This window comes from Mustela nivalis (genome assembly GCF_964662115.1).
Source record: "Mustela nivalis genome assembly, chromosome: 1".
NCBI lineage: Eukaryota > Metazoa > Chordata > Mammalia > Carnivora > Mustelidae > Mustela > Mustela nivalis.
This window is the reverse complement of record NC_139020.1, coordinates 153,325,898-153,353,332: the sequence shown is the minus strand read 5'-3', so window position 1 is coordinate 153,353,332 and position 27,435 is coordinate 153,325,898. Positions and strand designations below refer to the sequence as shown.

At 45.6% G+C, this 27,435-nt stretch overlaps 1 protein-coding gene and 1 long non-coding RNA gene across 3 annotated transcripts in view; both read left to right on the top strand.

The window, feature by feature from the left end:
• Nucleotides 1–1,934: 1,934 nt before the first annotated feature.
• Nucleotides 1,935–2,799, top strand: LOC309847862. Its single transcript, XR_014302679.1, has 2 exons — nucleotides 1,935–1,973; nucleotides 2,486–2,799. It is a non-coding gene; the product is annotated as an uncharacterized lncRNA (long non-coding RNA).
• A 7,958-nt stretch (nucleotides 2,800–10,757) lies between these two features.
• Nucleotides 10,758–27,435, top strand: part of DCLK3 (doublecortin like kinase 3) — a 44,300-nt gene continuing 27,622 nt past the window's right edge. For both annotated transcript variants that reach the window (XR_014300503.1, XM_082690315.1), the window contains exon 1: nucleotides 10,758–11,071. Coding sequence is in view for 1 of the 2 variants with exons in the window: in XM_082690315.1 (XP_082546441.1) it covers nucleotides 11,005–11,071 (67 nt within the window). In the remaining variant the exon portion in view is untranslated. The remainder of the gene's footprint in view (nucleotides 11,072–27,435) is intronic.

Genomic DNA, 27,435 nt, shown 5'->3' with positions numbered 1-27,435 from the left:
TTCCTTTAAACTAAACTTATCATGCTGCCAAGTGCTGTGGAATTTTATAATTATCAGTTTTGCTTTGTTAGATAATTATCTTTTTAAATGCTTTCCTGAAAATAGCTTAAAAAATCTACATTATTCTACTTTCACTGAAACTTAGGGATAATGTGAGAAGGTTTTATCCAATTTTCTTGGTGTTAAATGTTGCAAGAAACAGTATTATTGAAGGTGAACCAAAACAAAGTTAGGACATTTTTTTCATCCTTTGTCTTTTCAGTGACACAGAAAAGGCTGTTTCATTTCCCTGGGTCTCATGTTCTCCACCCACTCTCACTGCAAGTGGGATGGTCTGAAGATTCATGGAAGACTTGCAGCATTCTTGAAATTTCAAGTCAGGAAGGTTCTATGCAACTGTAAAGACAAATTCAAGGACTACATACAAAAAAGACAATGGATATGCAGATGCAGCCGTGACTGCCCAGATTTCATATTGCAAGTATAATGATGCTTCAGTGGTATTTTTATTTTTAACATGCTTATTTGGGAACTTAATCTGTTTTTTACTTTGGACCACTCATGGGGATTTGGATCAGGCAACTTACCAAATTTAGGTTCAAAATATCATCACAGTTTTCAAATATGACAAAGCACGACATTAAAAAGTCAAGATGAACAGCAATAGTTTCAGATCACCTAGAAGAAGCGGGTTTTTTTTTTTTTTTTTTCCCCTCACAAGGGTATCTACATCTGACAGCATGAACAGGAGGTCAGGCTCACTCTCTCTCTGTTTTCTTTCCTAACTCCTTATTTCTGCTAAATCACAATTACAGGCATTCAGGAAACCAGCAGGTGTTTGATAGCTCTATTAGTTTGTTTGGATATTGGAATTGGACTATCACTCAGAAATCGCATCCTGAAGACTACACTCAAAGTCAGTTAAGTTGACAGTGACATTGCCCTTTGAGCCCTGGAGGGTAAATGTTTGAACTTGGAAGAGATTCCTTCCTGCATTCCAGTTCTGCTATTGCTTGACTTGGCCCAGGAAAGATTTTTCTTCATGGTCTGGTGCAGTGTTTGAAAGTGGCCTTTAACCATGCTCAATAATATGATAATGACATTTCTCTGATGAATAAAGAAAAGAAAATGTAGGGTAAAGGTCCTAGTCAGTGATGCACTCATCTGTGCCACAGCTCAACCCCCCTCTGGAATTGTCTGCTATCTCATCTTTGATATTTCCAGCTGTGATATATTTATTAGCTTTGAGGTTGTAATTTCAGCTTCTCTAAGATCCTGCATACGTCACTGACACTTGCCACTTGGAATCATAGAAGAAGTCTTCTATGTATGTTATTGATGGCACGAAAAAGGCACTTTTGCAATCCCGTCTTCATCTCTGTAATTCCCTGTAACACTTCTTGAGCAGTCCATCCTTGAGGGTGGGAAAGCAGAATTGTTCTTCGTGCTCATTCCTTCTCACAGCATGCTGGGAAAGCAAACACGGACTCCGTTGCTGTCCTTTGATCATGTTCATGATTTTCACTGGCTCCTTCGATGTGGTACCAGAACTAGCAGGCATGCTGTTGACCTCTGAATATCCTCTGTTGATAAGGCTGTGTGTGGAATGGCCCCGAATCTTCCTTTCTGGTTCCCAGGTGGCTGAGTCTCCATTGGTCCTGACCCCGACCTTTGTTTTCCAGTCTAGAGCACAGCTGCAAAAATAAACTCTTCTTCCAGAGTGTGAGAGTCATCGAGGACTTTCCCCTCATGTTTGGGTCAAGAGCTGACGACATTTTGCGGTGCTTTGTCCAAATCCAGGCTGAAGTGACTTCTACCACACACACACAGTGCAGACTGCCCTTTCCCCTTGTATTCCACTGATCTGATGAGACTCCCCATATTGTCATTTGATAAAGGACTTTTGCTAATATCTCTCTCTGCTTTCTCTACAGGCATAATTCTGTCTTGATGGTTGCAGCTGATTTTACAAGGTATTCACTCCTGTTTTTGCTTAAGGAGTACAACATGGAGCCCCACACCTGTAGTCTTGCTTTTTCTTTCAGCCCTTAGTGAACAATTTAACAGTGTCACACTGGGGGCATGGAACATTCTGGAGAGAGGGGGGGAGAAACTGATTAACTTATAACTGTGAGTGTGTCACTCTACTTCATTTGAAAATGATGGAGATGACTTCCTGTCATTTTTTTCAACATGGGTTTAAGAAAGATTATTTTCCAGCATTAGGGTTCAGCAGATTGCCTATCAAGTGAGGATCAGATTTTACATCTTCGCTGTTGAACCTCCAACTTGCTTTTCAACTAAATAGCAAAAAACCCCACCTGTGTGTGTGGAACCACACACCAGTCCCTAGCATCATTCACTTTTCACAGCACAGACATCATGTCTGAGGCTTCTACTGGAGTCTTCACTATTTACATTTAAAACATTACTTAAAAAAATTATTTAGAGTGGCAATGTTTACAATACTACTCTTCCCTTTTAGGTTTTGATGAAACACTTCATACGGCTATCAAGAGTCAGTGGAAAGAAATAAATATAATTATCTTAAGTATCCAGAGCTTCCATTGGAAATTTAAGATGCTCTATCAAGATTGTGGAAGAGGGGCACGTGGGTGGTTCAGTTGTTAAGCATCTGCCTTCAGCTCAGGTCATGGTCCCAGGGTCCTGGGATGGAGCCGTGCATAGGGCTCCCTGCTCAGTGGGGGCCTGCTTCCCCCTCTCCCCTCCCCTTGCTTGTATTCCTTTTCTTACTGCGTTTCTCTCTGTCAAATAAATAAATAAAATATTTTAAAAAAAGATTGTGGAAGAAACTTCCAATATTTTAAGCTCTAGACAAGAAAGATTGCCTAATACCATATTGAAAGAATAATGACACCCAGGTTAGAGAGCACAGCGCTTGTGTCTGACTTATCACAATCTGGTGCATTCCATGCCAGCAAGACATTGGAATTATGTCTGCGGTGAAGGTTAATAGAAATTCAAAAGCAAACTAGATAAAAGAAAAGCTGAATTGTCTTGAGACATTGTTTCAGATGTCAGGAGCTTCTTCTCCGACATCGTGCCAACATTCAATACATAATGGATAGACTTCAGGGTTACGACCTAATTACTCAACACTACATCTTTTAGAAAAATAAAATCATGGAATTAGCACAAGGATGGTCTTACTCTTAATTTTTTAAAAAAATTTAGATTGTGGATTGAGGGGGATTCTGAGGTAGGGAGTCACAGCAATTTTATTTGGAAGGTATCTTATTGTGGGATCCGTCACTCTTCATTGTTTTTGAGGATCTTTGTGTCCTCAACACCTGGCATTATGGTGACATAATGATTGAACATAGTGCCCGGTAATTATTTACTGGATGAGTAAGTGGATAAATTCATCAGGCAGCAAGACATGGTGGAAGGAGCATGGGCCCTGTAGTCAGACAGACCTGGATTCCGATTTTAGCTGTGCAACTGCTGCTGCTGTGTGACTCTGGCTGTGTTTCTTAAGCTTTCCAATTCTCAGCTTTGCTAGGTGTTTAAAAACTGAGGGCAGCCTCAGAAAAATGCTAAGATGACCTTATCTCACAGACTTACGGGCAGTTGTCTGTGTCCCTTCGTGGTGTCCCTTCGTGGAAACTCCTGATAGTTCAGAAATACTTGGGGGTGGGGTGTTGGGGGAACCAGGTGGTGGGTATTAGAGAGGGCACGGATTGCATGGAGCACTGGGTGTGGTGCAAAAACAATAAATACTGTTATGATAAAAAGAAATTAAAAAAAAAAAGAAGCCTACTGAAAATCCTCTATAGATGGCCTGAAACAAATTTCAAATCTCATGTACACAAATATTTGTTGCTCCCTTTTCCTCCCAATGATTCTTGTTCAAGTTGTACCCTCCTCAGTGGATGTCACTTAAATCAACAGCACTGTGCATATAAACTGTTGTAAATCTGAAAAAAAAAAAAAAAAAAAGAAATGCTTTTTTCCCCTCTTGTATTGGACTTCCCTCCTTGGTCGGGGTTGTGAGAATGTTCAGAGAGAGGGTAAATCTACTGAATGGTCGACACTGAAAAGGTTAGATTAAATCAGAATGACTGCCTTAAACCTGAGAATGAAGGGCTTGAATTTTATTTTAAAGATTTTATTTATTTATTTGACAGGCAGAGATCACAAGTAGGCTGAGAGGCAGGCAGAGAGAGAGAGAGAGAGAGAGAGAGAAGCAGGCTCCCCACCTAACAGAGAGCCCAATGCAGGGCTCGATCCTAGGACCCTGAGATCATGACCTGAGCCAAAGGCAGAAGCTTAACCCACTGAGCCACCAAGGTCCCCAAGAGCTTGAATTTTTTTTCCAGAAAAATCTTCACCGTTATTAAACATACAACAAATCAATACACTGTGGTGGCTTGCTCTTCTCCATACCATCAAAAAAACAGACCACAGAAATGTGTTGACAGTACAGCAAGGCTCTGCAAACTTTTTCTGTAAAGAACGAGGTAATGGATATTTTTGGTGTTGTGGAATACACAGTCTCTGTCATAACTCTTCAAAAGCAGCATAGACAATATATAAAGGAACAGGTACGGCTGTATTCCAATAAAACTTCATTTACACATGCTGGCAATGGGCCAGATTTGGCGGTGAGTTCCATACTGTATATGCGGATCCTTGCCTTACAGCAGGAACCCTTCAGCTCAATATAAGAACTGGGAGGGGTGTTTGGGTGGCTCAGTTGGCTAAGTGTCTCCCTTCCACCCAGGTCTTGATTCTGGTGTCCTGGATTTGAGCTCCCTGTCAGGCTTCCTGCTCAGCAGGGAGTCTGTGTCTCCTTCTCCCTCTGCCCCTGCCCCTGCTACTGCTCTCTTGCTCTCTTTCTCTCTCTCAAATAAATAAATAAAATCTAAAAAAAAAAAAAAAAAAAAAAAAGGAACCAGGAAAGATCTGTTCACTTTCTCTCTGTTTCTTTTTGAGGATAGCACCCATATCCTAAGTAACCTATTCTTTATATTTGATATCTAGATGAACAAGAAAAATTCATCTGAAGCCAACCTAGTCACTGATAAATTCATTTTAAAATTTTATATAAGGATCTGAGCCCCACTTCCTTTATAGGGTTTTCAGTTTCATTGTGTCCCATACATAGGCATGAACCCTACATATGTATACATTTTGCAAATGTGTGTATATGTGTGCCTACATGTCTTCTCCTGAAATCTTAGGACAGGATATCATTTACTTACTTTCCTTTCTTTGAGAGCAAGTGTAGTAATTCAGTAAGAGATTCCACATATTTTTTTTATTAAAGTCTAGCTTTCTCAGACTTAAGCCCAGTTGAGTTTTCTAGCTGTTGTATCTAATTATAGGCCCAGTGTTTTGAGAAATGTTGCTTATTTCAAAAGTCATGTAATACCCTCTGAGACTTGAAAACTTGCCCTGAAACTACTGCTCTACTCTAAGGACTTGAGAATGTTTTCAACTTTCCATTTGTTACTATTCCACATTTGAACATTGATTAGTAGTTTTGAAAATGGGGTTGTTTTCATTGCTAGAAAACAGAAACAATGATCTGCGTCTTACTTTTACAGCAGTGAGTGCCATATTCTTGGGCATCAGGAAAGCCCCAATGGCAATTTTAACAGGAGCTTGTATCCAGAAAAAGTGGTAACATTTTAGATGTATTCCTTCAGTCATGTCTACACACAGCTGACACAAAGTTATCTGAACTAGAGTGAGAAGAGAGATTACAGGCATGAAGCACATCCACCCGAAACACTGTATTTTATCTTAGGCAATAGTTTTGACTTCTTCTCTTTCAAAACCTGTCACTGGTGTGGACTCAGGCCAAGCCTGACAAGTCTTTCAAACCAGATGGAGCTGACTTTGGGCTGACTTCAGGTAGGTAAGAATCGCTGACTGAATGGAATGTGCCAGTGACTGGGTCAGTTGTCAGCACTGGGGAGAGACCAGATTGGCTATGCTGCAGTTACCTCAAACACCCTACTTTCTTATCTTTCTGCTGGTAGTGAGTACAGACTAGTTATGGCTTGAATCATGGCTTGGCAGTTTACTTACTGAGGGGAGGTGATGCTGGAGTAAGGGATTCTTAGGGGCAGCTGAAACAAAGCAAGAAATGTGCGCTAGCTGAAGCCCACAGTATCCTTGGGGGAATGGCGGGAGATCATGGTTGATAAGTAGACAAGACTAGAGGTTGAAGAACCTTGAAGACGCTTCTAAGGGGTTTACAGTTAAGCTCTCAGAACAGATTTTTATTATTTTTATTGGCAGATCTTTAGTGGAGAAATTACATAACATATAGAACAATACTGAGAAAGATTTCCCTCAGTCCAATAAGGCTGGGTGTTAAGTATGGAAAGGATATAGCAGTGCAAGGAAGGAGATGCTCAGGGTGCTGGTTGAGATGTAATCAGAGTGTGAACAAGACGATGGCAGTTTGGCAGGGAGGAGGTGTTGGGGAGAGGACAGAGTTTGGTGACTGGAAATGGAGTTGACATTCATTCCTGGGTTTATGGCTTGGACAACTGAATTGAATGAGACCAAGAATCTAGGAGGAGGAACAGAATCTGGGGGAATGGATGATGAGTTCTGTTTTGGATAAGCTGTGAGAGGTGCCTAAGAGAGGCCTCTGAGGAGCTGTCTAGTAGGTCACTGAGTTGGTTTTGGGAGAGGGGCGATGGAACTGGTCTGAAGTTAGCACTAAGGCATTGAATAAGGTCAGCCAGGTCAGTGAGTCTATCAAAGCCAAGAGCAAAGCTGTAAAACAGAACAATTTGAGGTCTGAGCAGAGGAAGAGAGACCCACAAAGCAGTAAAAATGTTTGCTTTGAGAAGGTGGGGTAGAATGAAGAGCACTGAAGCCAGGAGAGGAGAGAGTTTCAAGACAGATCACATGCTGCAGTGTGATGAAATGAAACAAGGACTGTGTCATGCAGTGCTCACCGAATCGGACAGTAAGATCGTTAACGGTGCAGTTAAAGCAGCAAGGCAGAAAGATAGGAAGCAATTTCCATCCCAGCAGGTCTGAGGAGCTGGGCAGAAGGGAAGGAGTGGAGATGAGGAAGGTATAGTAATCTCTCTAGGGTTCTAGAGAGGAAAGGAGAGATACTGTGACAGCTGGGGGTGGGGGGGTGTCTAAAATGCCCTATCCACATGGTGAGGAGACATGTAAGGTGTCACTGGAGAAAGCACATTGCAGATTTGTTGGAATAGTCGTTTGTGTTAAGATGCTGAATTTTTCTCCTTTTCCTCGATCTCAATCTGGAATCATCCTGGGTAATGCTGGGAAGTAGAGCAATTTCTTTTTAGAAGCTTCATTATCCCTTTATCTAGGTCTTTCCTGCAAGTTTCTCTGGGCAGTGGTATCCTACCTGGGATTGACCTCCTGGAAATTTTCTAGTTCTTTCCTCAACAAAGCCTACCTGGTGTCCTAGATATGTCCGTCAATTTCCCTGCCATCAGCAATTTCCCCTCTAGGCTTAGGATATCTTTGGCACTGCTTCTGAAAGGCCCCCATCCCTATACCGTGTCCACCCCACCCCCAGGCTTTATTTCCATTCCATTCCCTCTAGCTGCTTTTCCACAGAGCCATGGCTATTTGGGCCAGGGATGGACACCTACCCTCAAAACAGATGATCCAGTATAAGTGCCCTTGTCAGAATAAATAAGCTGGACTTAGTATATTCCTTCGTAGAGAAACTGGAGTCTCAGATGCATCATATGCAGGAGACATTTGAGAGTCAGGTCACGAGGTGGTAGCCAATCTGCTTTTGGATGTTCATGAGATTTCTTCAGATAGCCTTCAACTATCCTGTGCTCCCTGTCATTTTGAGCTAATGGGTGAATTTGGATCACCTGCAAACGAAATAGCTCTGATAGCCTGACTAGACCAATAGGGGTATTACTCCATTGTCTTCAGCTATGCTCAATGAGTTGCTAGTTAAGTGGTTCACTGTAAGCATGATGGATCTTTCTTTCTTCTATTTGACATAAATGATTGCAAATGTATGTGATCAATGTTTCTCTTAATATGAAAATAAAGTGATTTCATCTTTGAGTGAATTGATACAAATCATCACTTAGGAGCTAGTAACAATGGACTCTGACTAGGGTTCACTCTCTCTTAGAAGGAAAGTCCAGAGTCAGTACTTGAAGCATGGTATGATAGATCCATGGTGTTGTAAGGTACTCAGGGTTCTATTTTTTTCTACTCTATAATTCTTAGGGCTTGGCTTCCATCTTCAAGGTGACTGACCACATGACCCAATATGGCTGCTGAAGCTCCAGCCATCATCAACCATCATATGTGCTAGCTTTCGCCATAATGCTGAGAAACAAAACTGCCCTTTGTCTCACTCTTAGGTCTGCAAGTCTGGTGGGGGTAGCTCTGCTTTAGTCTGCAGGTTGGCTGAATTCAGCAGCAGGTCCAAGTTTAGGTCTACTACATGTTTCTTGACATTTGCTTGGACCAGCAGCTATTTGGGCTGTGGGCAGAAGCATACAATGGTTAAAGCAAATTACAGGAATACATTCCAAGCCTCTGTTCCCATTATGTCTGATAACATCTCATGGGCCAAAGTCAGAAAAATGGTCAAGTCTAAAAATCTATGTAACTACCCTCCATTTTGCTAAGAAACCAAACTACACTAAAAGAATAAAGCCTTTTCTAAAAAGTAAAAAAAAAAAAAAAAAAATCAAGGTTTGGGAAGTACATTCTATGTACCTTAAAGGGTGGGTTGTCTGATTCTATTAAGGGGTGGGGTGAAGATTTGAAAATAATAATTAAACCAACCATGGATATTATGTGTGAAATCCTGGACAAAAGAAGGAGGTTGAGAGGGACAAAGGAACATATGTACCTATTAACCATATCTGTCTTTAAGGAGCCTATTTGAAACTCCCATGCAACCCAACCTATTCTATTTAATTGGCCAGAAGCTTTCCATATGACCATTCCTGATTGCCAGGGAGCCCAGGAAATGTATTCTTTATTCCAGGCTGCAGGGTGCTCAGCTAAACACTAGGGTCTATTTCTAGATTAGAAAGAGGGAAGAAGTATTCAGGCAACCAGTGATGTCTTCCAAAGTGTTCAACAAGATGGATCATATTTCCCCTCACTGTTGCAAGGTAATCTGATAACTTCAGTTAAGGTGTTCATTTGTATCTAATTAAAATATAAATGATTACCTAACTAGTAATTAAACACTAATGGACTGTTGCTTTGGCAAAAAGGAAAACATAAGTCATCTAAGGTCTCTCCCACAAGTTAGTTTTTCACAAACTCAGTTTCAGTTTTATTTACTCCTAAAATATAAATGATGGGGCCAGGAGGAGTGGCTGTTAAAGGCTTCTAAAAAGAAAAGTATTTAAGTAGCTGAAAGGCCCTTACCTCCAAGAGAAATTTCCAAAGTGGCTCTTCCTTTAAGCTTTTGCTGAACTGTCACCTTGACAGTGAGGTCTTTCCTGACTACCCGACTTAACATAACCACTTTCCCCCTTTCCTTACTTCCTTTTTCTCCATACCAGGTATAACCATACTCAATTATTTCATTACTGCCTCCTCTTACTAGACGGTGAGTGACTTGGAGGCAGGTTGCTTGTCATTTTGGTCACTATTGGTGGAGTGGATTGCTGACTATGGTCCACTATGATCGCTTTGGGTTGTCTGGTCATTGCGCCAGCCAGAAGCAGAGGTTTCTTTTTCACACAATAATAATAATGTACCTATTAACCATAGTAGTATGGAGCTGTTGCAGCCATTCTCTGACCCTGAGGCAACAACCTGAGTCTGAGGAAAAAAGGCGATCTGTTGAAGGTGGGCATTTAGAAGCCTGGAATGATATCTGGTCCTGAGGTCATCCCTGAGAGGCAAGAACAGCCTTCTTTTAGACTTGTTCTATGTGAGAAAGACAGACAGATGCTGACATCTGGGACCTGGTACTCTCAGCTCAGCCTCAGTGTTCTGTTGAACCCCAAAGATTTCACAGAACATCAACATTGGACAAGGACAAGGTCGCTCTGTGACCTGACGGATCAGGGCAAAAGCAAGATCACTTCTGTAATCTTGTAAGTGTCCACGTGGGGAGGTGTGTGTGGTGTGTGTGCGTGGTGGTCCCTTGCATTCACCATCTCACCGAGGAGGGGCCTGGGAACCGGTGCGAGGATATAGGTCGCCTGGGCCTGGGACCATGATTGCAAGGATATCTGCAAATAGGTGGATTGATTGGGCAGGTGGTACTTGGAAGGGGTACAACAATGCAAGGGGTACTGAGCAGTCCGTAGAGGGTACCAGAAAGACATGAGGCTGAGGGCTGTTTTGAAGCCTGTGCCTTAGAAGCCACTGGTGTGGTCAGAGTGTGAGCACGTCTCTGAATCTCGTGGGCAACAGCATGTACGTGGCTGCGGGACCTGGGGTCAGCGTGCTAGAGTAGTGGGAATGGGGTGGGATGGAGCGACTGGTGCGGGAAGTCTGGACTCCAAACTGCCAGGAGGCGCAAGGGCTGTGGGGTTCCTGAGGCTGTCTTTGCTTTGCTACCTACAGATAACGTGGGCGAGGCTCACGTTCAAAGCAGGATCCCGCCTGGCTCCAGGGCGCGCAGGGCGGGGAAAAGAGTGCGGGAAGGCTGGGCCGCCCAGGTGTCCCCGAGGGCCACCTCCCCGCACTAGCCTGCGGAGTAGGGGTGTGGGCGCCAGTTCCCCGCCCTCCCCGCCCCGCCCCGCCCCGCCTCCAGGGCCCAGTGCTGCGCGCACGCCGGGCCAGCGCGGGGAGCGAGGCTGCGGCGCCGCGCGGTTGCTAAGCCCTGCGCCCCCGGAGACGTTCCCCGTGGCTGTCGCCGCGAGCGGCGCGGGGCGGGCGGCGGGAGGGAGAGAAGTGAGGGCGGGCGCCGGTGGGCGCTGTCGGGCGGCTACTCGGTCGCGCCCCGCCTCCCCGCTCCAACTCGGCCGTCGAGCCGCGGCACCTCGCTGCCATCGCCGCGCCCCGGGCGCCCGAGCCCGCCGCCTGGCCATGCCAGCCGCCGCGCCCACTCCACGCCCGCCACCGCCCCCGGCCCGGCCCGCGCCGCCCCCTCCGGGTAAGTGTCCCGCGCCCGGGCCCCAGCGGGTCTGGGACATAGAGACCCGGCTCCAGGAGGGGTGGGGCCGCCGTGCCGGACCCGCTGGGGTTCCCCAAGCGCTGTGTGTGTGTGTGTGAGTGTGTGTGTGCGCGCGCGCGCGTGTGTGTCCGCGCGCACACCTACACCCGCTGGAACTCGCTTTCTCGGGGCGGGGCGGGGGGGGGGGGGTTAGGGACATAACGCCTTCCGCAGCTGATTTCCTCTCAGTTGCCAGCCAGAGGGGCCTTCCCGGGAAACGCGTGGGCATCGTTCAAGGTGCCGTGGAGCTGTGGAAGAGTGCATGCACCCGGCAGGCAGCTGACATTTATTGAACATCTCAATGTGCCAAGCGCCTTGCCCGGACTTGACCACCTTCCATCCTTTTCACAACCTGTAAGGAAGGTGGAACGACAGCCTGCCCAGAACTCTTGACTTGCCCGAGGTCATAGGGCTTGGGAGCGGTAGAGCTGGGATTCGAACCCAGGTCTCCCGAGCTATCCGGCTGAGCTGAAAGAAAGGGAACACCTTAGAACTAGGTTAAGAAACACACAGAAGAACTAAAGACCATCAAGATAAAGGCTATGGGCAAAGCATTTGGAATTAACAGGAAAAAAAATGAGTTTGTGAAATCTCCCATCACTTAATTTCAAATCTAAGATCGCATTTACACTGCCTTCTACATCTGGCTCTGGGGGCGAGGTGCTGGGGGGTGGAGAGAAGACTGTGCCAGGGCTGCGCAGAGGCGCCTGGGGACACCTTCTCAGCGGATGCACCTGCTGGGGAGTGGGGTGGTGGCGGTGAGGAGAAGTTGTGGAGGGAACTCAGTTGTTATTCATCACCAATGTTTGTCATTCCATCACCTCACCTCTCCTTGTGGATTCCATCTCTTTCCTTTACTCCGTGTTTTGTCCAAGAGGACAGTGGTCAAATTGAAGCTGGCCCAGCTGCCATCACTGTGTTTCACCCAGCATCTTGGCATTAGGTGGTCCTGTGCTTTGGTGACTGTTAGGAACTGCAAGGGCAGTCTGGGTTACTGCTTGGAGAGGTGAGTTCTGGTGGGCTGGTGTTGAGTTGACAATTGCCAAGCACCGGGCTTTTCCTTAAGGGGCAAGGTAGCAAGAAGCAGGGGCCTTGGGAAGTAAAAAAGGAAAGGCATTTTGGGGTTGTCCAGCAGCCCAACTTTGGAAAAGCATTTCAGCTTAGTATTTGGATGCTTTGGGTGGTGCCATAGAAGACTTCACTAGAGAACGTACAGAGAGGCAGAAAACGATGGAAAGATGCTCTGTAACTCATTTCATTTAGGTTTGAAAGCTCTTTGAGCCATGTTCTTTGATGGTGAGCTAAAAAAGTGTGAGAAGGGAGAGTCTCCGCATGAGAACCCCATGAAGCCCTCGGAAAAACAGAGATGAAGTCTTAGTTTATCATGGCCAGGCTGTGGGCAAAGCTTGGAGAGGGAAATGCTGGACAGTGGAGCTTCAGTGCTAGTCTCATTGTCTGTGCTAGCCACGCTTTCCCACCTTTTCCTTTGGTGACTTGTTCACGTCGAAATTGGGCCCTTTACCACCCTTTAAAGGTGGTAAAGCAGAGCCCCTTTTGAAGATGCATATGTGGGGGCGTTCTTTGGAAAGGATGTTTTGTTAACTGGCTGGTAATGTAGGTCAGGAGAGGGAAATGCAGGGAGAGTGGAGAAGCGGGGAAGAAGGCAGTTGTACTGAGAATCAGGGAGCGGAGTTCCATCCCCAGAGGTCTGCAGCTTCTTGGTGACCTGGGGACAAGTTGCTATACTTCCCTGGGAATGTCAGTATCTTCAACTTTCTTTATTTAATAATATTTGTCTAACAAACCTCAGAGGGCTCTTGATGATCAAAGGGGAAGTGTTTTCATGGACTCATCAGACACTTCTTGAGCAAGTCCATAACATCAGTACCCAGGGAGAACCGGCATTCTCAGGGATGCTGGTGTGTGTGGAGGCCTTGTGGTGTAGGCAGGAAGTAATGGCATAGAGAGAAGCAGTTTAATGATTGTAAGAGGGGACAAGGAGGTCTCCCTGGGAGGGGGCTGGGGAAGGATACAGGGTGACGTGTGTTCAGAGGACATCACTGTCTCTCCCACAAAGGCCTTGTTACGGACCTTAAGCCTTGTTCCCAAGGCCAGAGTTTCTCAAATGGGAGTAATATGTGAATTCCTTTAAAGGAAACAAAATGTTGCAGATTCCCAGTGGAAACTTGATTTATTTTTATTACAATGCAGTTCAAAGATGTAGTGGCATGAAATAGGTCTGTACTTGCTTGGAGCTTGCATAGGACTATAAAAACCAAACAAGTATATATGCAAAAATATCAACACAGCCACAAACCGAGAAAATCAAATGAACTGGATGAAATTAGTGTGATGGACGAAGTTATTTTTGCTACAATGAAATCACTGTTTCTGATTTTAAAAACAACTGATCAGGTCCTGAGAATTTAGTGTGCTATGTGTTGTGCTACATGGGTTGCCTGATGGCTCGGTTCTTATTAGGTCTCTTTGTTAAGTCTGATTTGGGATGTTCTTATTAGCCTGTGACATATTTCCGGTCGCTAACTATATCATAAACGCACAAAAACAGTCTGTGAAACTACGGGCAGTACTTAGCGTAACATGTTTGTTCACATGATCCAGACTATGTTTCTGTTGATTTTTCTATGGATAATCTTAAAAAAGATTTTCACAGAAATGAAAGCACAAAGTTAAAAAACATAATTGGAGAGAACTGGCAACCCCCTGGAATGTGTCAGAGGATCCTCGAGTATTTGAGAAGCAGGTGGGAAAAAACCCTGGAGTGTTTAATGAAGGAGGCAGATGACCGGCTTTGTGGCTCAGAGATACTGCTTGGCCAGGCGTGGGTAGTTTAGTGGAGGGCCAGAGACAGGGGTTGGGTAGAGGTAGGGGTGGGGTGAGGAAGGGGGGTGGGAGTTCAGGTCCCACGTGCTAAGGGGAGGCACGGAGGCAGTACGTAGTTATGGAAGAGGAGAGATGGTGCCAGATTTGAGAGAGTTTGGGAGGTGGAATCCACAGGACTCGGAGACTGGCTGGGGGAGGTGTGGGGAGGGAAGAGGAGTCAGAGATACCTCATCAACATGGGGTCAGGGTGGCTGATGGTGCCACTGACCAGATTGAGGGCTGTGTCCACAGGAAGCACAGAAGAGCTCCAGGCTGGAGCTGGGCTACCTACCATCTTTCCTGATTGGCTTGAGCTTTCCTGAACTGAGTTCTGAGAACGGCAGCGTCTTGTAGTGTCTGTTTTTTCCTCTCCAGGACTTTTCGTTAGTGCTTGTTTGGATGATAGGATTGGCTTTGTTAGCCTTTCTGATGTGCTGGCTACTCCTGACCTGTTGGAGCAGGTTCTCTGTGGCCTGATTAGGCACATCCTCTGTTTCTTCTCCGTGTTTCGAGAAAGTGAAAAATATTTGAGAAAATCGTGGATGGTTCTGAGAGAGAAGCTGTCAGACCATATAAAATGAGATTGGTTATCTGCTTTTGGTTTTTAAGAGCACCAAGTCTGTTTTTCTTTTCTTTTTTTGGACAGAGATACTCAAAATTCTCCAAAGAGAGAACAGGTGTGGTGCAGGTTAAAATGATCTCTGGGTAATTATGTAACAAGGAATCTGGAAACTCTGCCCTCAGGGGAAGCCGTGGGCAGAGAACGAGAGGGCACCCAAACAGACACACCAATGGAAAGGTCACAAACTGAAGACAAATCACTGGGGTGGCCAGAGTGAGATCTTATGTGAATTAAAGTTATGGGCAGGAAATAATTTAGAATGTAACCTGGTGTTTCCTCTTTGTGTGAGTTATTAACCTAATCTACCTGATGGAAGCCCCAGGAGCAAGCTGCCAGAAGTGGTTTCTGTTTGTGTGTTCTCACTCATAACCAACTGCTACTTATCTCTTGGCCTCCGCACAGCCATGACCTTCATGGCAGAGCTTCTGACGTCCTCCAGGGGACCCAGGCTTTGCTACATCTCTTTGGAACTGGTGACAAATGGTCTGTAAGGAAGTGCTGACCTGTCATCTCCAGAGACCACATGCTACCGGAGCACAGGCACTGTGCCTTTTCATCTTGGACTCCCCCCAAGACTAGTGGAGCATTTTTCCTAAGAGCTAGCTCCGTACCCGTGAGCTAGTCCAGGGCACCTTTGGGAACCATTGCTAGGCATCAGGGCTGGGCGGAGGAGCAGATGTCCCTGGCCACAGTGGCCTGGTTTTTGGAACGTCTCTTCTGGGAATAGGTTGGGTGAAGCTGGTGTTCTATGTAGTTCAGACGCTGTGTTAACTTTTGATGGGCTGTAACCAGATTCCTCGAGTCCCTCCATCTGTTGCAGACAGCCTGTGCTCCCCAGATATTAGTGTGCTCCTCTTCTTTAGCAGATGCTATCAGCCCTGGCCTTAGTTCCTGTTCTTATGGTTCCCCTACAAGCCACTGCAACTGCGTTTGAGGGCTTTCTCTGGCTATAGGAGACTGGCTTGCCCTTTCTTGGAGAAAGCTAGAAGTGCTGGAGAGTTAATGCCCCTGGAGCCGCCCCCAACCCCTCATGGACGAGAATGGGTGGATGAATATCACAGTTACCTTGCCTCTATGGTAGGACAACCCTCGGGCCTGTTCTACCCGTTCCCCCAGAAGGTTCCTCTCCGAGCCGAGCCCAGGTTGTCCACAGCAGCAGCCAGCTTGCCTGCGCTGCTGTAGAGCCTCATCGCTTCATCCTCCTGCAGCACGTGCTGGGGTCACCTCCCAGCTCAACTCAAATCCTGACCCAGGCTCTGCTTTTGGGAGAGTCCAACCCAAGACCCTTTTGGGTTGAATGGGGCCACTGGACTCTGGGTGGAAGTGCTGTGGGCTGCTTCTCTCTCTTTTTTTAAGATTTTGTTTATTTATTTAACAGAGATCACAAGTACGCAGAGAGGCAGGCAGAGAGAGAGAGAGGAGGAAGCAGGCTCCCTGCTGAGCAGAGAGCCCAATGGGAGGCTTGATCCCAGGACCCTGAGATCATGACCTGAGCCGAAGGCAGCGGCTCAACACACTGAGCCACCCAGGTGCTCCTGGGCTGCTTCTCTTGCAGAACAGATAAGACCGGGGACACTGCCATTGCGTCCATCCTGCTTGGAAGGTTGGAGATGGATGAAGGCTGCTTAGTCCACATGGAATTCTTAGGGCTAAGAATTCTTCTTATGTAGCTGCTGAGCTTGGCCTTTGAGGCCCTTATCTACCTGCCACGTGGCACCAGCTCTGTCCATGTGGGGTACCAACACTGAAGTCAGTCCATCCTCCATTTCCCCATCCTGTGCTGATGCCTGAGAGCTCAGGATCTTACACTTGTGACCTCCTTTAATGCTTCCAGTGTCCAAACTTGTTCTCCCTTCAGTGGTTTGATTAATATCAAAATACAATTTATTTATGTGTTTCTGTTGTTTTTAGGTAATCTGGAATCCAAATTCATTTCACTTCCAATTATTAACAAATTATTTCAGTACTGAGTAAAAATGATTCTTTCTGATTAGTTCGTAATGATCTTGTATTATACATCAAATTCTCATGCAAGGTGGTATCTATTTTGAGGCCACAGTTTTTCTTTTTTCCTCAAACCCAGCTATTCTTGTGTAAGTACCAAGATCTTGCAACTGGAGTTCCATAATATATTTTACTATCTTCATTACTCATTCTCATCTCTCTCCTGTCCTCCCTCAAAAATTGCATCAGTACTTAAATGGCCTCAAATATACAAATTACAATGGGAAAGAACTGATTTTTTTTTTAAGAGAGAGAGAAAGAGAACATGCAAGTGAGTTGGGGAGAATAGGGAGAGGGAGAATCCCAACCAGGATTCATGCCCAGCACGGAGCTTGACCTCACGACCCTGAGATCATGACCTGAACTGAAATCAAGAGTTGGACACTTAACCAACTGAGCCACCCAGGTGACCTAGGAAGAATGGATACATTTAACTGATGAAGACTTCATATTCTGGAATGGAAAGTCATGTAAATTTGCTCATCAGTGTCTCTGACTGGCACTAGACATCACTAGCCCCAACATCATAGTCTTCCCTTAGATGATTGACACTTGTTAGTAATAACATGTTTATATTGTGAGTCTGGATAAAAAGATGATGTCAGTAATCTTCAGTGAGGCTCTATGTACACTGTTGATGTAGAACAAAATAAAAGGACACCACAGCCCTGGGCAGGTCTTGTGTTTGAGTTAAGAAAACCAAAATCATTAGCCATATTAATTCAAGAAGGAAAAGGAGACAGAAAGCAATTGTGTATATTAGATTGAAGCTCCATTTTCTTTTTGGAACTTGAAGTCAACTGATGACCAAGGATTGCAGACCCCGCCCCGTAATGTAATTTTAAAGAAGCTCCTTTGTAAAGTTTTAAGTCTACTGTGTGTTGGCTATTTGAACCTTGGAGTGCTTTCCCTCTAATGTCATTAGTATTAATTTAGAATTCAAAGAAGTTGATCATTTTCTACAAGAATGGCATAGCTGAAGATGTCTTGCTGATTTTGAAGATGGTATTTTTCCAGAGTTGTCCCATACTGTGAAAGGGAAACAGGAGTCCACACTCACATTAAGGAGAAATAAAGAATAAATGAAAAAAAATCCGAGAACCAGTTGAAAGACCCCTGTGGTTCCCATGCTCCCTGGAACATTTGTTAGTTATTGGCTTTTTTCCCCAGTTGCTTTGTCTACATTACAGAGCAAAGACAGCAGAGGCTGCCTGGTTCTCTTTTTTAGCTTGCTCTCTTCATCATGAGTACAAAGTAGGTGTCTTTGTGAAGCTGTTGGTGGAGAAGTGTTGGTGGAGAGGTGGAGAGGAGATGGGTAGGGAAACAGAGTGATAGCTCTCTTTATCTTGCCCCTCCCCCCACTGTTAGCTTGGCCATAAACAGGACTTGAGGGCTTTTAAGTAGTCTTAAGTGAAGATTTTAACAAAGAAAAAACATACATGATGGGTTTTTATTCTGTGGGGAGGAGGGAGTGGAATTTTAAATATCTGCCCATCCCAGGGGGGGAAAACGAGGAAAGTTTTATATTCTCCATGCTGCCTTGAATAACTGTCAAAAATTCTCTGCAGTTTTTGGCTAGCTGGCTGCCTCGATCTGGAGGCTGGCATTGTGTTTTCTTAACCTACAATTAACTACCATCCACTCAAAATTCAACCAGTAACAGTCATATTCTTTGGTGCTTTTTAAGGAACTCTTTCTTAAAGGTTCTTACAGTTCTTTTCCTATCCTTGAAAATACCAGTTTTTAGTATAAAAGTTACAAAATTAGATATTGGGAAATTTACTTACCAAGGGTCTCCTAGGCCACCCAGCCTAGGCACAGTAATTTTAATTAGTTTAAATTGAAATTGCAAATAGCCCCATGTAGTCAGTGCCCTTTATATTAGCCGGTACAGAGCTGGAGGGCTGGGAGACAGGGGTTAGAGCATCAGGTAAATGTTGTAACACCAGTAGTGGTAAGCTGGGAGGGAAGCAGCCGCAGTTTGGTGAGTGAGGGGGATGGAGCGGTTGAGGATCTTCATGGAAGACATCTTGGGGAAATGATATTAGATGATCGATTGCAGACCAGACCAAAGATAGGAAAGATGGTGTGTGTGAGGGAAATAGTTTGAACACACTTTAGGCATTTCTGGGTAATTAATTGCCCCCTCCTTTTTAAAAAAAGATTTTATTTATTTATTTGACAGAGATATCACAAATGGGCAGAGAGGCAGACAGAGGGAGAGGGGGAAGCAGGCTCTGCTGAGGAGAGAGCCCGATGCACGGCTCAATCCTAGGACCCTGGGATCATGACCTTAGCCAAAGGCAGAGGCTTAACCCACTGAGCCACCCAGATGCCCCAATTGCCCTTTGTTTTTAATGAAACATGAAAGAGGGAATGCTTCTGAGAATGAATTTGAAAAAACATGTCACAGAACACTCAGTGTTCCTTCTTATTTTGAGATTTAAAGCCTTTTCATAATTTTAGGCAATGGTTAAAGTTCATGTTCCCTGGAAACAGAACCTGAGCTCAGGATCCTTGTGTATATGATTTTGAGGGAGAGTTGTCAGGAGAAGGGAGGTAGGGGGAAGGGGGAGCAGGGGACACAGCTAAGCAAGGATGTGCTCTCAGCGGGAGAAAACCTCAGCTCGAGCCCACAGGAGTTCTGGAGCTTGCACTGCGCACAAAGCTGGGCCCTCTGGGTGAGGGACGGGTCTTTGGTATCCTTCCCTGTCCCCATCGGTCACTGATTGTGGGCCACACTGGTGAAAGTGGCGGTTGGCTGTGTAACCTCCTGGGTGGGTGTCTCCAGTCAGCAGAGGATAATTCTGGAAACGAGAGTAGTGGTAACCGTTTAATAGCCAATGTTGGTAAGAACTGGTGGGTGGGGGCCGCCGCCTGGTAGGGGGATCGAGCTGGGCACCTCCATCCAGGACTGTGCTGACCCTCGAGAACGTAGATAACTGAGGAACGTGGATAACTGAGTAGCTTTAGATAGACTTGGGGGCAGAAACAGATAGAAGGTGTAGGATTTCTTTGGTCATCCTGGAACTTCCTGGCGATTGTGGACTCAGCCGATAGGTTGTTGTCATTAACACAATTACGGAACTATTGGGTTCTTTCATGCAACACCTGTTTATCGCCAGCCTACCGCCTGCCTGGCATTGGGTCTGTGGGCTTGGAATCTTGCCAAGTGAGGTCCATTTATTTAGTAGACACCGTCCCTGCCAATGACATATTTAATGTCAAAGAGATCATTGCAAGGGATCCTGGAGAAGCTTAACCACAGAAGCTGCCAAGGTTTACTCTTATCAAGGTTCTGAAGACACCAATCTTGGCTAAAACATTTATAAATGATGCTCTCAAAAGACCTACGTGAAGCAGTTGGGCTCTTTGAAGGAAAGTTATACATTTTCTGCCCACTGAGGTTGGCTGCTGCTGCTTCTTTATTTCTTTCTTTTTTTCTTTTTTGCTTTTTAAAGATTTATTTATTTATTTTAGAGAGAGAGTGACAGAGTGCATGTGCATGTGCGCCCACGAGAACACGACAGGAGCAGGGGAGGAGAATCTCATGCAGATTCGCTACCAGGCATGGAGCCCCACAATCCCAAGAGCATAACCTGAGTCAAACAAACGCCCAGCTGACTGAGCCACCCAGGCGCCCCAGAGGTTGGCTTCTTAGCAGAGGAGCTGGCTGGCCATGGTGCCACCGTCGTCAGTGTGATTTAACCCTGATGGACTGAGTGCTTACAGGCGCAGATGACCTTATGCCTGTCACCTTGTTACGGTCTTCACGGCCATCCCCCTGGGAGGTGATGGTGGTCATGCAGGCCCCCATGGCAGTGAGGACCGGAATGTACTCCACCAGCAGAGATGAGGGCCAGGTCCCTCTGGGCTCTGGCACTCAGGGTGGGTACTGGGCCCACTGCTAGAGCTTTCTGGGGCCTGGTCTTGGCACGGTGACTTCCCTACTTTTAGATTAGAGGAAAACCAAATCCTGTTTGGATTCCCTAAAGGAAGAAAAGTTTGTACCTCAAGCTTTACCCCAACATCACTCCGTTTGGAATCTTAATACACTTTAGGGAGTTGTGTTTTTAGATCATCCTGTCTATGGGGATAGCAGGAAAAAGCTCACTTGTTTATTGCCAGCGACATGAATACTCTGTGACTTTATTTTGCCCAGTTGGGATGCTGGCTGCTTTAACAATTAGGGCAGAGCTAAACTGAGGCTGCTTTGCTTAGGTCCTGTTGATGAGTTGGCATCCTGCTCTGTTTCCTTTTGTTGGTCCCAGGAGTTTTGCTTTATTCCACGGTTACAACTGACATCTCTAAATTTGTCTGAGGCCATTGACACTTCATGTTCTTACTAATTGGCTGTGTGGCCTTGGGCCCATTATGTACCCCTTTGTCTACATTTGTTTCTGAAAACCAAGAGTATTGGGTTATTGGCCTTTTGGTTCTAACATACAAAGAGTTTCACCCACACAGTCTCTGCTCCCACATATCCTCCTTAGGACTCCCTTTGCATCCTTCTTAGAGTGGGTCCAAGGCATTACTTCTGTTTACAAAGGATGCATATTTCAACATAAGCAACTCCTGAGAATTTTTACCAGTAAACCCGATCAATTGTGTAATGACTGCATCTTCAATATTTATGGAAAGTTATTCCTCCATCTGATGTTCCCAGTCCTCAGATAAAGAATGCAGTGGAGCTAATCATGTTATTTCTTCCTGAGGGAACTTTGGTAATATGTATCTTTCATGGACTCCATCCATTTTATTAACTTGTCTTCTTTATTGGCATATAATAAATCATAGTATTCCCGTATCATTATTTTATGTAAGAGGCCTCAGTACTTTCCCAAATATGTTGTCACTCCTGAATATAAGGGAAACATCAATTGTTTCCAAAACATGTGTTTTTTGGAAACATCTCCTTTTAAGTTGCTTTACTTGCTTGCTATTTAATTATATGGTGTACATGGTGGTTGTCTGATCAAGAGGTCAAAATCATTTAAAAAGGGCTTTTAAGGAATCCACGGGCTCCTTGATCCTGTATAATAATGCTTGGTGGAGGTGTCTAACGGCTCCGGAGGTGAACAGCTGATAAACAAGGGGTCAGAGTCTGCAGGACCAGCATTTTCAGATGGTTCAAATATTCCCAGTGTCTCTGCATCAGTCTGAGGTCCATCCAAACCGAAACAGGAAGATGAGAAAGGGGATACATGTGCTCGGTCTATCTAGAAGAAAGAAGATGGATTTTGCTTGTAGAATTATTTCTGCCGCCTCCCCTAGAGAAATGGATTGTGGTGTAACTCTATCTAGCCCAGTGTGTTTAGATATTGTTAAGACACAGGTCAGTGGAGACTGGTGATCTGTGGAAGGCCTTTGGGTGACCAGTCAGGAAAAGGAAAATATGAGGTCTTAGAGGCATCGAGTCAGCTGGAGATTGTCCTTTGTCCTTCCAAAGAGCCTCCCTGAGCAGCACAGAGAAAAGCAAAATTCAACCCAAATCAAGTTTCTTGGGCCACAGCAGACAATTGGGATTAAAAATCCAGGTCATAGAAAACAACAGCCTGGTCTGAGAGCCATGCCCTGTTGGAATTTTACTGAGTGAGAGGTGACACCTCAGGGATGAGATCGTGGGTGAGTTGGGGTGTGTTGGGAGGAAACAGTAAACCCAGGGGTGAGACAGAAGGATAAGCTGTCCCCAGGGGAAGCTTCCTTCAAAGCAACCCAGCATTGGATGTCGCAATGAGGGACAGCCTAAGTGACAGGGTAGCATCTGGTGAGCCCCAGCAAACCCAGAGCTGAAGGGAAAAGTGAAGCATAAAAGCTTCATGTGATGAAATCATCAGAAAGTGGGAGAAGGGTTCATCTGGAGGCAAAGCTGTTGGAGAGAAATGGCATTCTTGTGGTCCCTGGATTGTCTGAGGCCTCACCGGCCCTGGGAGCAAATGAGACCACGTTAATATTAATGCCCAGTTTGGAGTTATGTGGCCCCCCTGCTTACACGGGACCTCAGCCAGCGTCCTCCGAGTCCCCAGGACAACGTGTCACCTGTGCTCAGGTACATGGCAGCTCCTACTCTTTCTCCAACAGTTAAAAGTCACTCCTCACTCCCCACCCCTGCTGTCCGTGTGCCCCAGGACCCCACATTGCCCTCTTCTGCTGTGCTGGGGAAGGTGGGGTGGCTGCCTCTGTTTACTCTTGTATCTTGTCATCTGGGTCACAGAACCTCACACAGGCTTTCAAAACCCAGCTCCTTACGTGACCCTCATTAACCCTGTGCTCCGAGGATCGGAAGGGCGGGTACAGAAGCCATTCCACGGCCTCTTTGCCACCGCCTCTCATCTTCTTTCTTCCTCCCAGGTGTCTGGTGCGTGTGCACAAAACACCTCCTCTTCCCTCTTCGCTCGCTCCCTCGAGCAACCGGTGCACGTACATTTCAGAGAAGTAAACCCTCCCCTAGGTGACAGCCATCCCTGGATCCCACCTTGTAAGGGGTTGCGTCACGCCACCATGCTTTCAGTGATAATCAAGGGGATGTGCACCAGTCCGAGGACTTCATAACCTCCCCCGTCATGGTCTGCCAGCCACTTCGGTGATGCAAAAGGTAGTCTGCAGTGGGGCTTCTTTAACTTCCAAATGCATCAGACCACCTGGGGATTGTGTTCAAATGCGGAATCTGATGCTGTGGGTCTGGGCTGGGGCCTGGGATTCTGCATTTCCAACAGTCTCCCAGGTGAGTGCCTGCTGGGGGGCCGCTCTGGGTCGTTGAAGTGGTCCTTCCCTCCTTCGCTTCTGTTGGCTGCACTTCAGTGAGAACTCAGGCAAGGGAACTTTGACTGGACTTTCGGTTTCACAGCACTGGTCGCATCGTGTTTTAGTTACATATCATACGTTCCTTACTCCCATTGGGAGAATAAAGGTACTGTAGGTTGTAATACTACTTTCAGGAATTGGTTTGTGGGCCACTTTGAAATTGCTGATAGCTGACTGGCATTCCCAGAAGGATACTCTGGAACTTGTCTCTATATCTGTGTTTCTCAAGGTGCAGTCCTTGAACAAGCAACGTAGGCATCACTTGGGACCTTGTTAGAGACACAGACTTTCAGGACCTACCCTAGACCTTGACTGGCTGAATTAGTTCCTGTACGTGAACACGGTTTGCAGGCAGTGTGTGTGCTCTAACACATGAGAAGTCTTGCTCCATGGAACACGGTACATAGGGAATGGGAGGTGCTGGCTTAGCCAGTTTAGCTGGACGCTAAAGAAGGCACATCAATGACGGTAGGAAAGTTCCTACTTTCTAATGACAGGAAGTTCCTCCCTTGGTCATCGGTCCTCTTTGTTGTGGAGTGTCCTGCGGTGTTTGGGGAGAGAGGAATATGCTTTCTGGCTTGCATGGAACATGGAGGTTTTCCAGACACAAAAAAACCAACAGAAGAGGAAGTGAGAAGTGTGGTGTGGTAATGAGGTGTGTAGTGTGTGCAGGGTGAGATCCGGGGAGCAGGGAGTGGGGAAACCAAGGGTGGGAGGAGTTCTTACCCAGAGGGTTGGGATGAGCTTTGAAAGTGAGGAGACACGTAAGCTTGTTCACTTGAAAATCCTCTCCTAACTAACTCCTTGCAACTCCAAAGTAGCTGAGATAGTAGAGTTCTTCTTTTTTTGGAGGGGGTGGGGGGTGGTATAAACAACAGTGTCTCCTAGTAACGGAGGCTAGAGGTCTGAAAGCCAACTAGCAGTGTTGGTTCCTTCTGAGGGCCATGGGGGTAGGAGCTGGGGTAGGACTCTCTGCTTGGCTTGTGGGTGACCACCTTCATGTTCACATGGCATTCTCCCTGGACAATTGTGTCCAAGGCAATGAGCAGTTTTGCCTGGCCAGTATCCATTGTGCTTTCTTCTTTTTCTTCACTGGTTTCTTTGTTGTTGTTGTTGTTGTTGTTAATTAAGTACAGTTGACACACAATGTTAGATTAGTTTTGGGTGTACAACATAGTGATTCGACAAATCTAGATGTTATGCTGTGCTCAGTCCAAGTGTAGCTACCATCTGTCACTGTACATCGCTATGACAATATCATTGACTCTATTCCCTGGGCTGTGTCTTTCATTCCATGACTGAGAGCGTGTATCTCCCCCATACTCTCCCCCATTTTGCCCATCCCCCAAACCCTCCCTTCTGGCAACCACCAGTTTGTTCTCTGGATTAACGGATCTGATTCTGCTTCTTGTTTGTTTGTTTAGCAAATTCCATCTTTAAATCGGTGAGTAGCTTAGGAAAGAAATATTGGGCATCTGTTAGGCAGGCTATAACAAAGACTGGCAAATATCCTTCACTCAGAGACCATACAAGTTTCTTGTGCCAGTAAGCTGGGAGGCACATAGGAAAGTTGGCGTGAGTAGGTCAGCAGATTAAAAGACAACCCAGACCAGGGGCACCTCTGAGATGAGAGTTGGAAAGGGTCTTTTTAATTACTGTTTTTGATGTCTTGGTTCGATGTGTTGGTTCGCATTGATTAGAGACTGAAGTGTCATCAGTAATGACGGCCAATAAATAGCACGGCAGGTTCATCTTATTACCTTATCTTTATTAATTTCTCTGGCTTTGATCAATATGGACATTGGCCAGGCTTGCAAATTACAAAAACAGTAGCATTTTTGAGGTTTAGTGACTGGAGGCTGCATTCCAATTTTTTATTCGGTTAGAAAACCCTCCTTGGGATGTTTGCATAATCAAATGTAAGTTCACAAATGTTTCTCCTGCCTCATAATCTGCATATGAACAAAATGAGTTTGTTCCCAAACAGCCCCTGGAAAAAGCCCAGGACAAATGATTACTCAGTGAAAGGGAAAAAGATTCCAGCTCGTCCTTCTTCATCTTCTACAAAAGAATGGAAGTGAAGGTTTCTCAGTGAGGCGTCCTGGAGCCAAACGTGATCAATTTGGGGGAACCACTCAGAAATATGAGGTCAAGAAAAGGGGAAGTATTTTAGGAGGAACTTCCCTACTAGGAGAGGAAGTTCTATCCCACTAGATGCATTGACTTTCTTTCAGTCACTTTTTGTTTTTGTACTGCCTATTACCAGATGTTTTGAAACACCAATTTCCATTTCTTTTAGTACCCATAATTTGTAAAGGCTTAAAAAGTGATGATGTATTACTTACGCCCGATAGTAATTTGGTGTGATTCACCCATTTCTTTTTCTCGTGTGTCATGATAGCTCTCTAGGAAACAAGGTGAGAATTCCAAAGTTAGTGGTGACCTCAGACATAGTTTTTCTTTGTTAGACATATGGGTTAGGATTTAAAAATGACTAGGAAGAGGTACACTCTTTTTGTTCTGACTAAAAAAGATAAGTAAAAGATTAATTTTGCAGGATAGTTCCTTCCTTCTTTCCTTCCTTCCTTTCTTTTTATCTTTATCCTAAACTCCATGAATAGCCTCGTAAATGAAGTGTTATTAAGTGATCATGCAGGAAACTGGGTTAAGGTGACTTCCCATCACTGTGGTAGTCTGGTCAGCATGACAAGATGTAGGTCTGACCACTGTAGAATCAGGTTATGCTAGGTCATCTGAATCGTGGCGGCAGAGAGGAGACAGGATTGCTGGGGACCAAAGCCATTACAAGCAATAAGAGCGAAATGCCCATGCAGTTACTGGCTCACACCAGGCAGAGGATCCTAGGATCAGGGAGCAGGAAGTTCGTTTAGCTTCCCAGAACTGCTGTATCCTTCAGTTTGCTGGAGCGTTCCTCCTATTATCCTGTCCTTACTGGTTTCCTATTTCAATCACTACATGGATGGCAAATTCACCAGCTGAGTCACATTTAGCATCGTTTTCTCTTTGCTCTTGAGATGTACAATAGATTTGGGGGAATCCAAGGTTACAAGACCTGTTTCTTCCGAAGATGGAAGAAAACAAGCACACGCTGAGCACTTTCAGCATGAGTGAGGCTGGCAGGGTAGAGACAGAGGCTCAGAGAGAGTCCAAAACTTCCCCAAGGTCCCATGGCTAGGAAGAGCCTGGTAGAGCCAGGGTTTAAGTGAGGTCTCTGACGCTGTGTTTAATGTTCTTCGAATGCCTCTAAAATAAAGCTATCACATGCTCTCCCTTGCCTGTATTAGTCCTTTATAAACACTGCTTTGGCCGATTTCCTTGTGGTAAATGGATGTCTGTGGTCATGCTTTCTTCCAACCTCTCTTATTTAATCTCTTTGGGAGGTCTGGGGTGTGATGTCCACTGAAGCTGAAAGGAGTAACCCTTGGTTGTCTCCAAGGAGAGCTGGCAGACTGAGACTTGGTATTCATGTTGAATGTTAGTGCTGGGAACTGGTTCCCCAAACCTGCAGTGCCTAGTATTGTTAATGGATGTGCTGAAGGGTAGACTAGATAGCCAGCAGCCAAGCGTCAGTATCTGGTCTCAAGTATTCATGTGAAGTGTTGACTTAAGGAACAAACAGAGCTTCCGAGGAGGGAGCTGACTGTGAAAGTGAGGTCAGGGAAGATCTGGAGGCGGATGTGGGTCCCAGGTCTTACCAGTTGGTGAGGCTTGGGTGGATGTAAGGAGTGAGGGGGCTGTGGGGTTGGGATGGGTAGAGGTGCTGGATTATGGAGGGCCTTACATGTCAAGCTGAGGAGTTTCAGTTTGGCCCCCAAGAAGGTAATAAGGAGCCACCGTAGGTTCTTGAGCAGAGGAGTGGCTCAGCAAAAGCAGTGTTTGTTCTGCTGTGAGTATATGTGGGGGGTTAGATTGATTCTGGGGAGAAACCCTATAAACATTTGTATTTAGGGTGTATGAGGCAAAAGCAGCA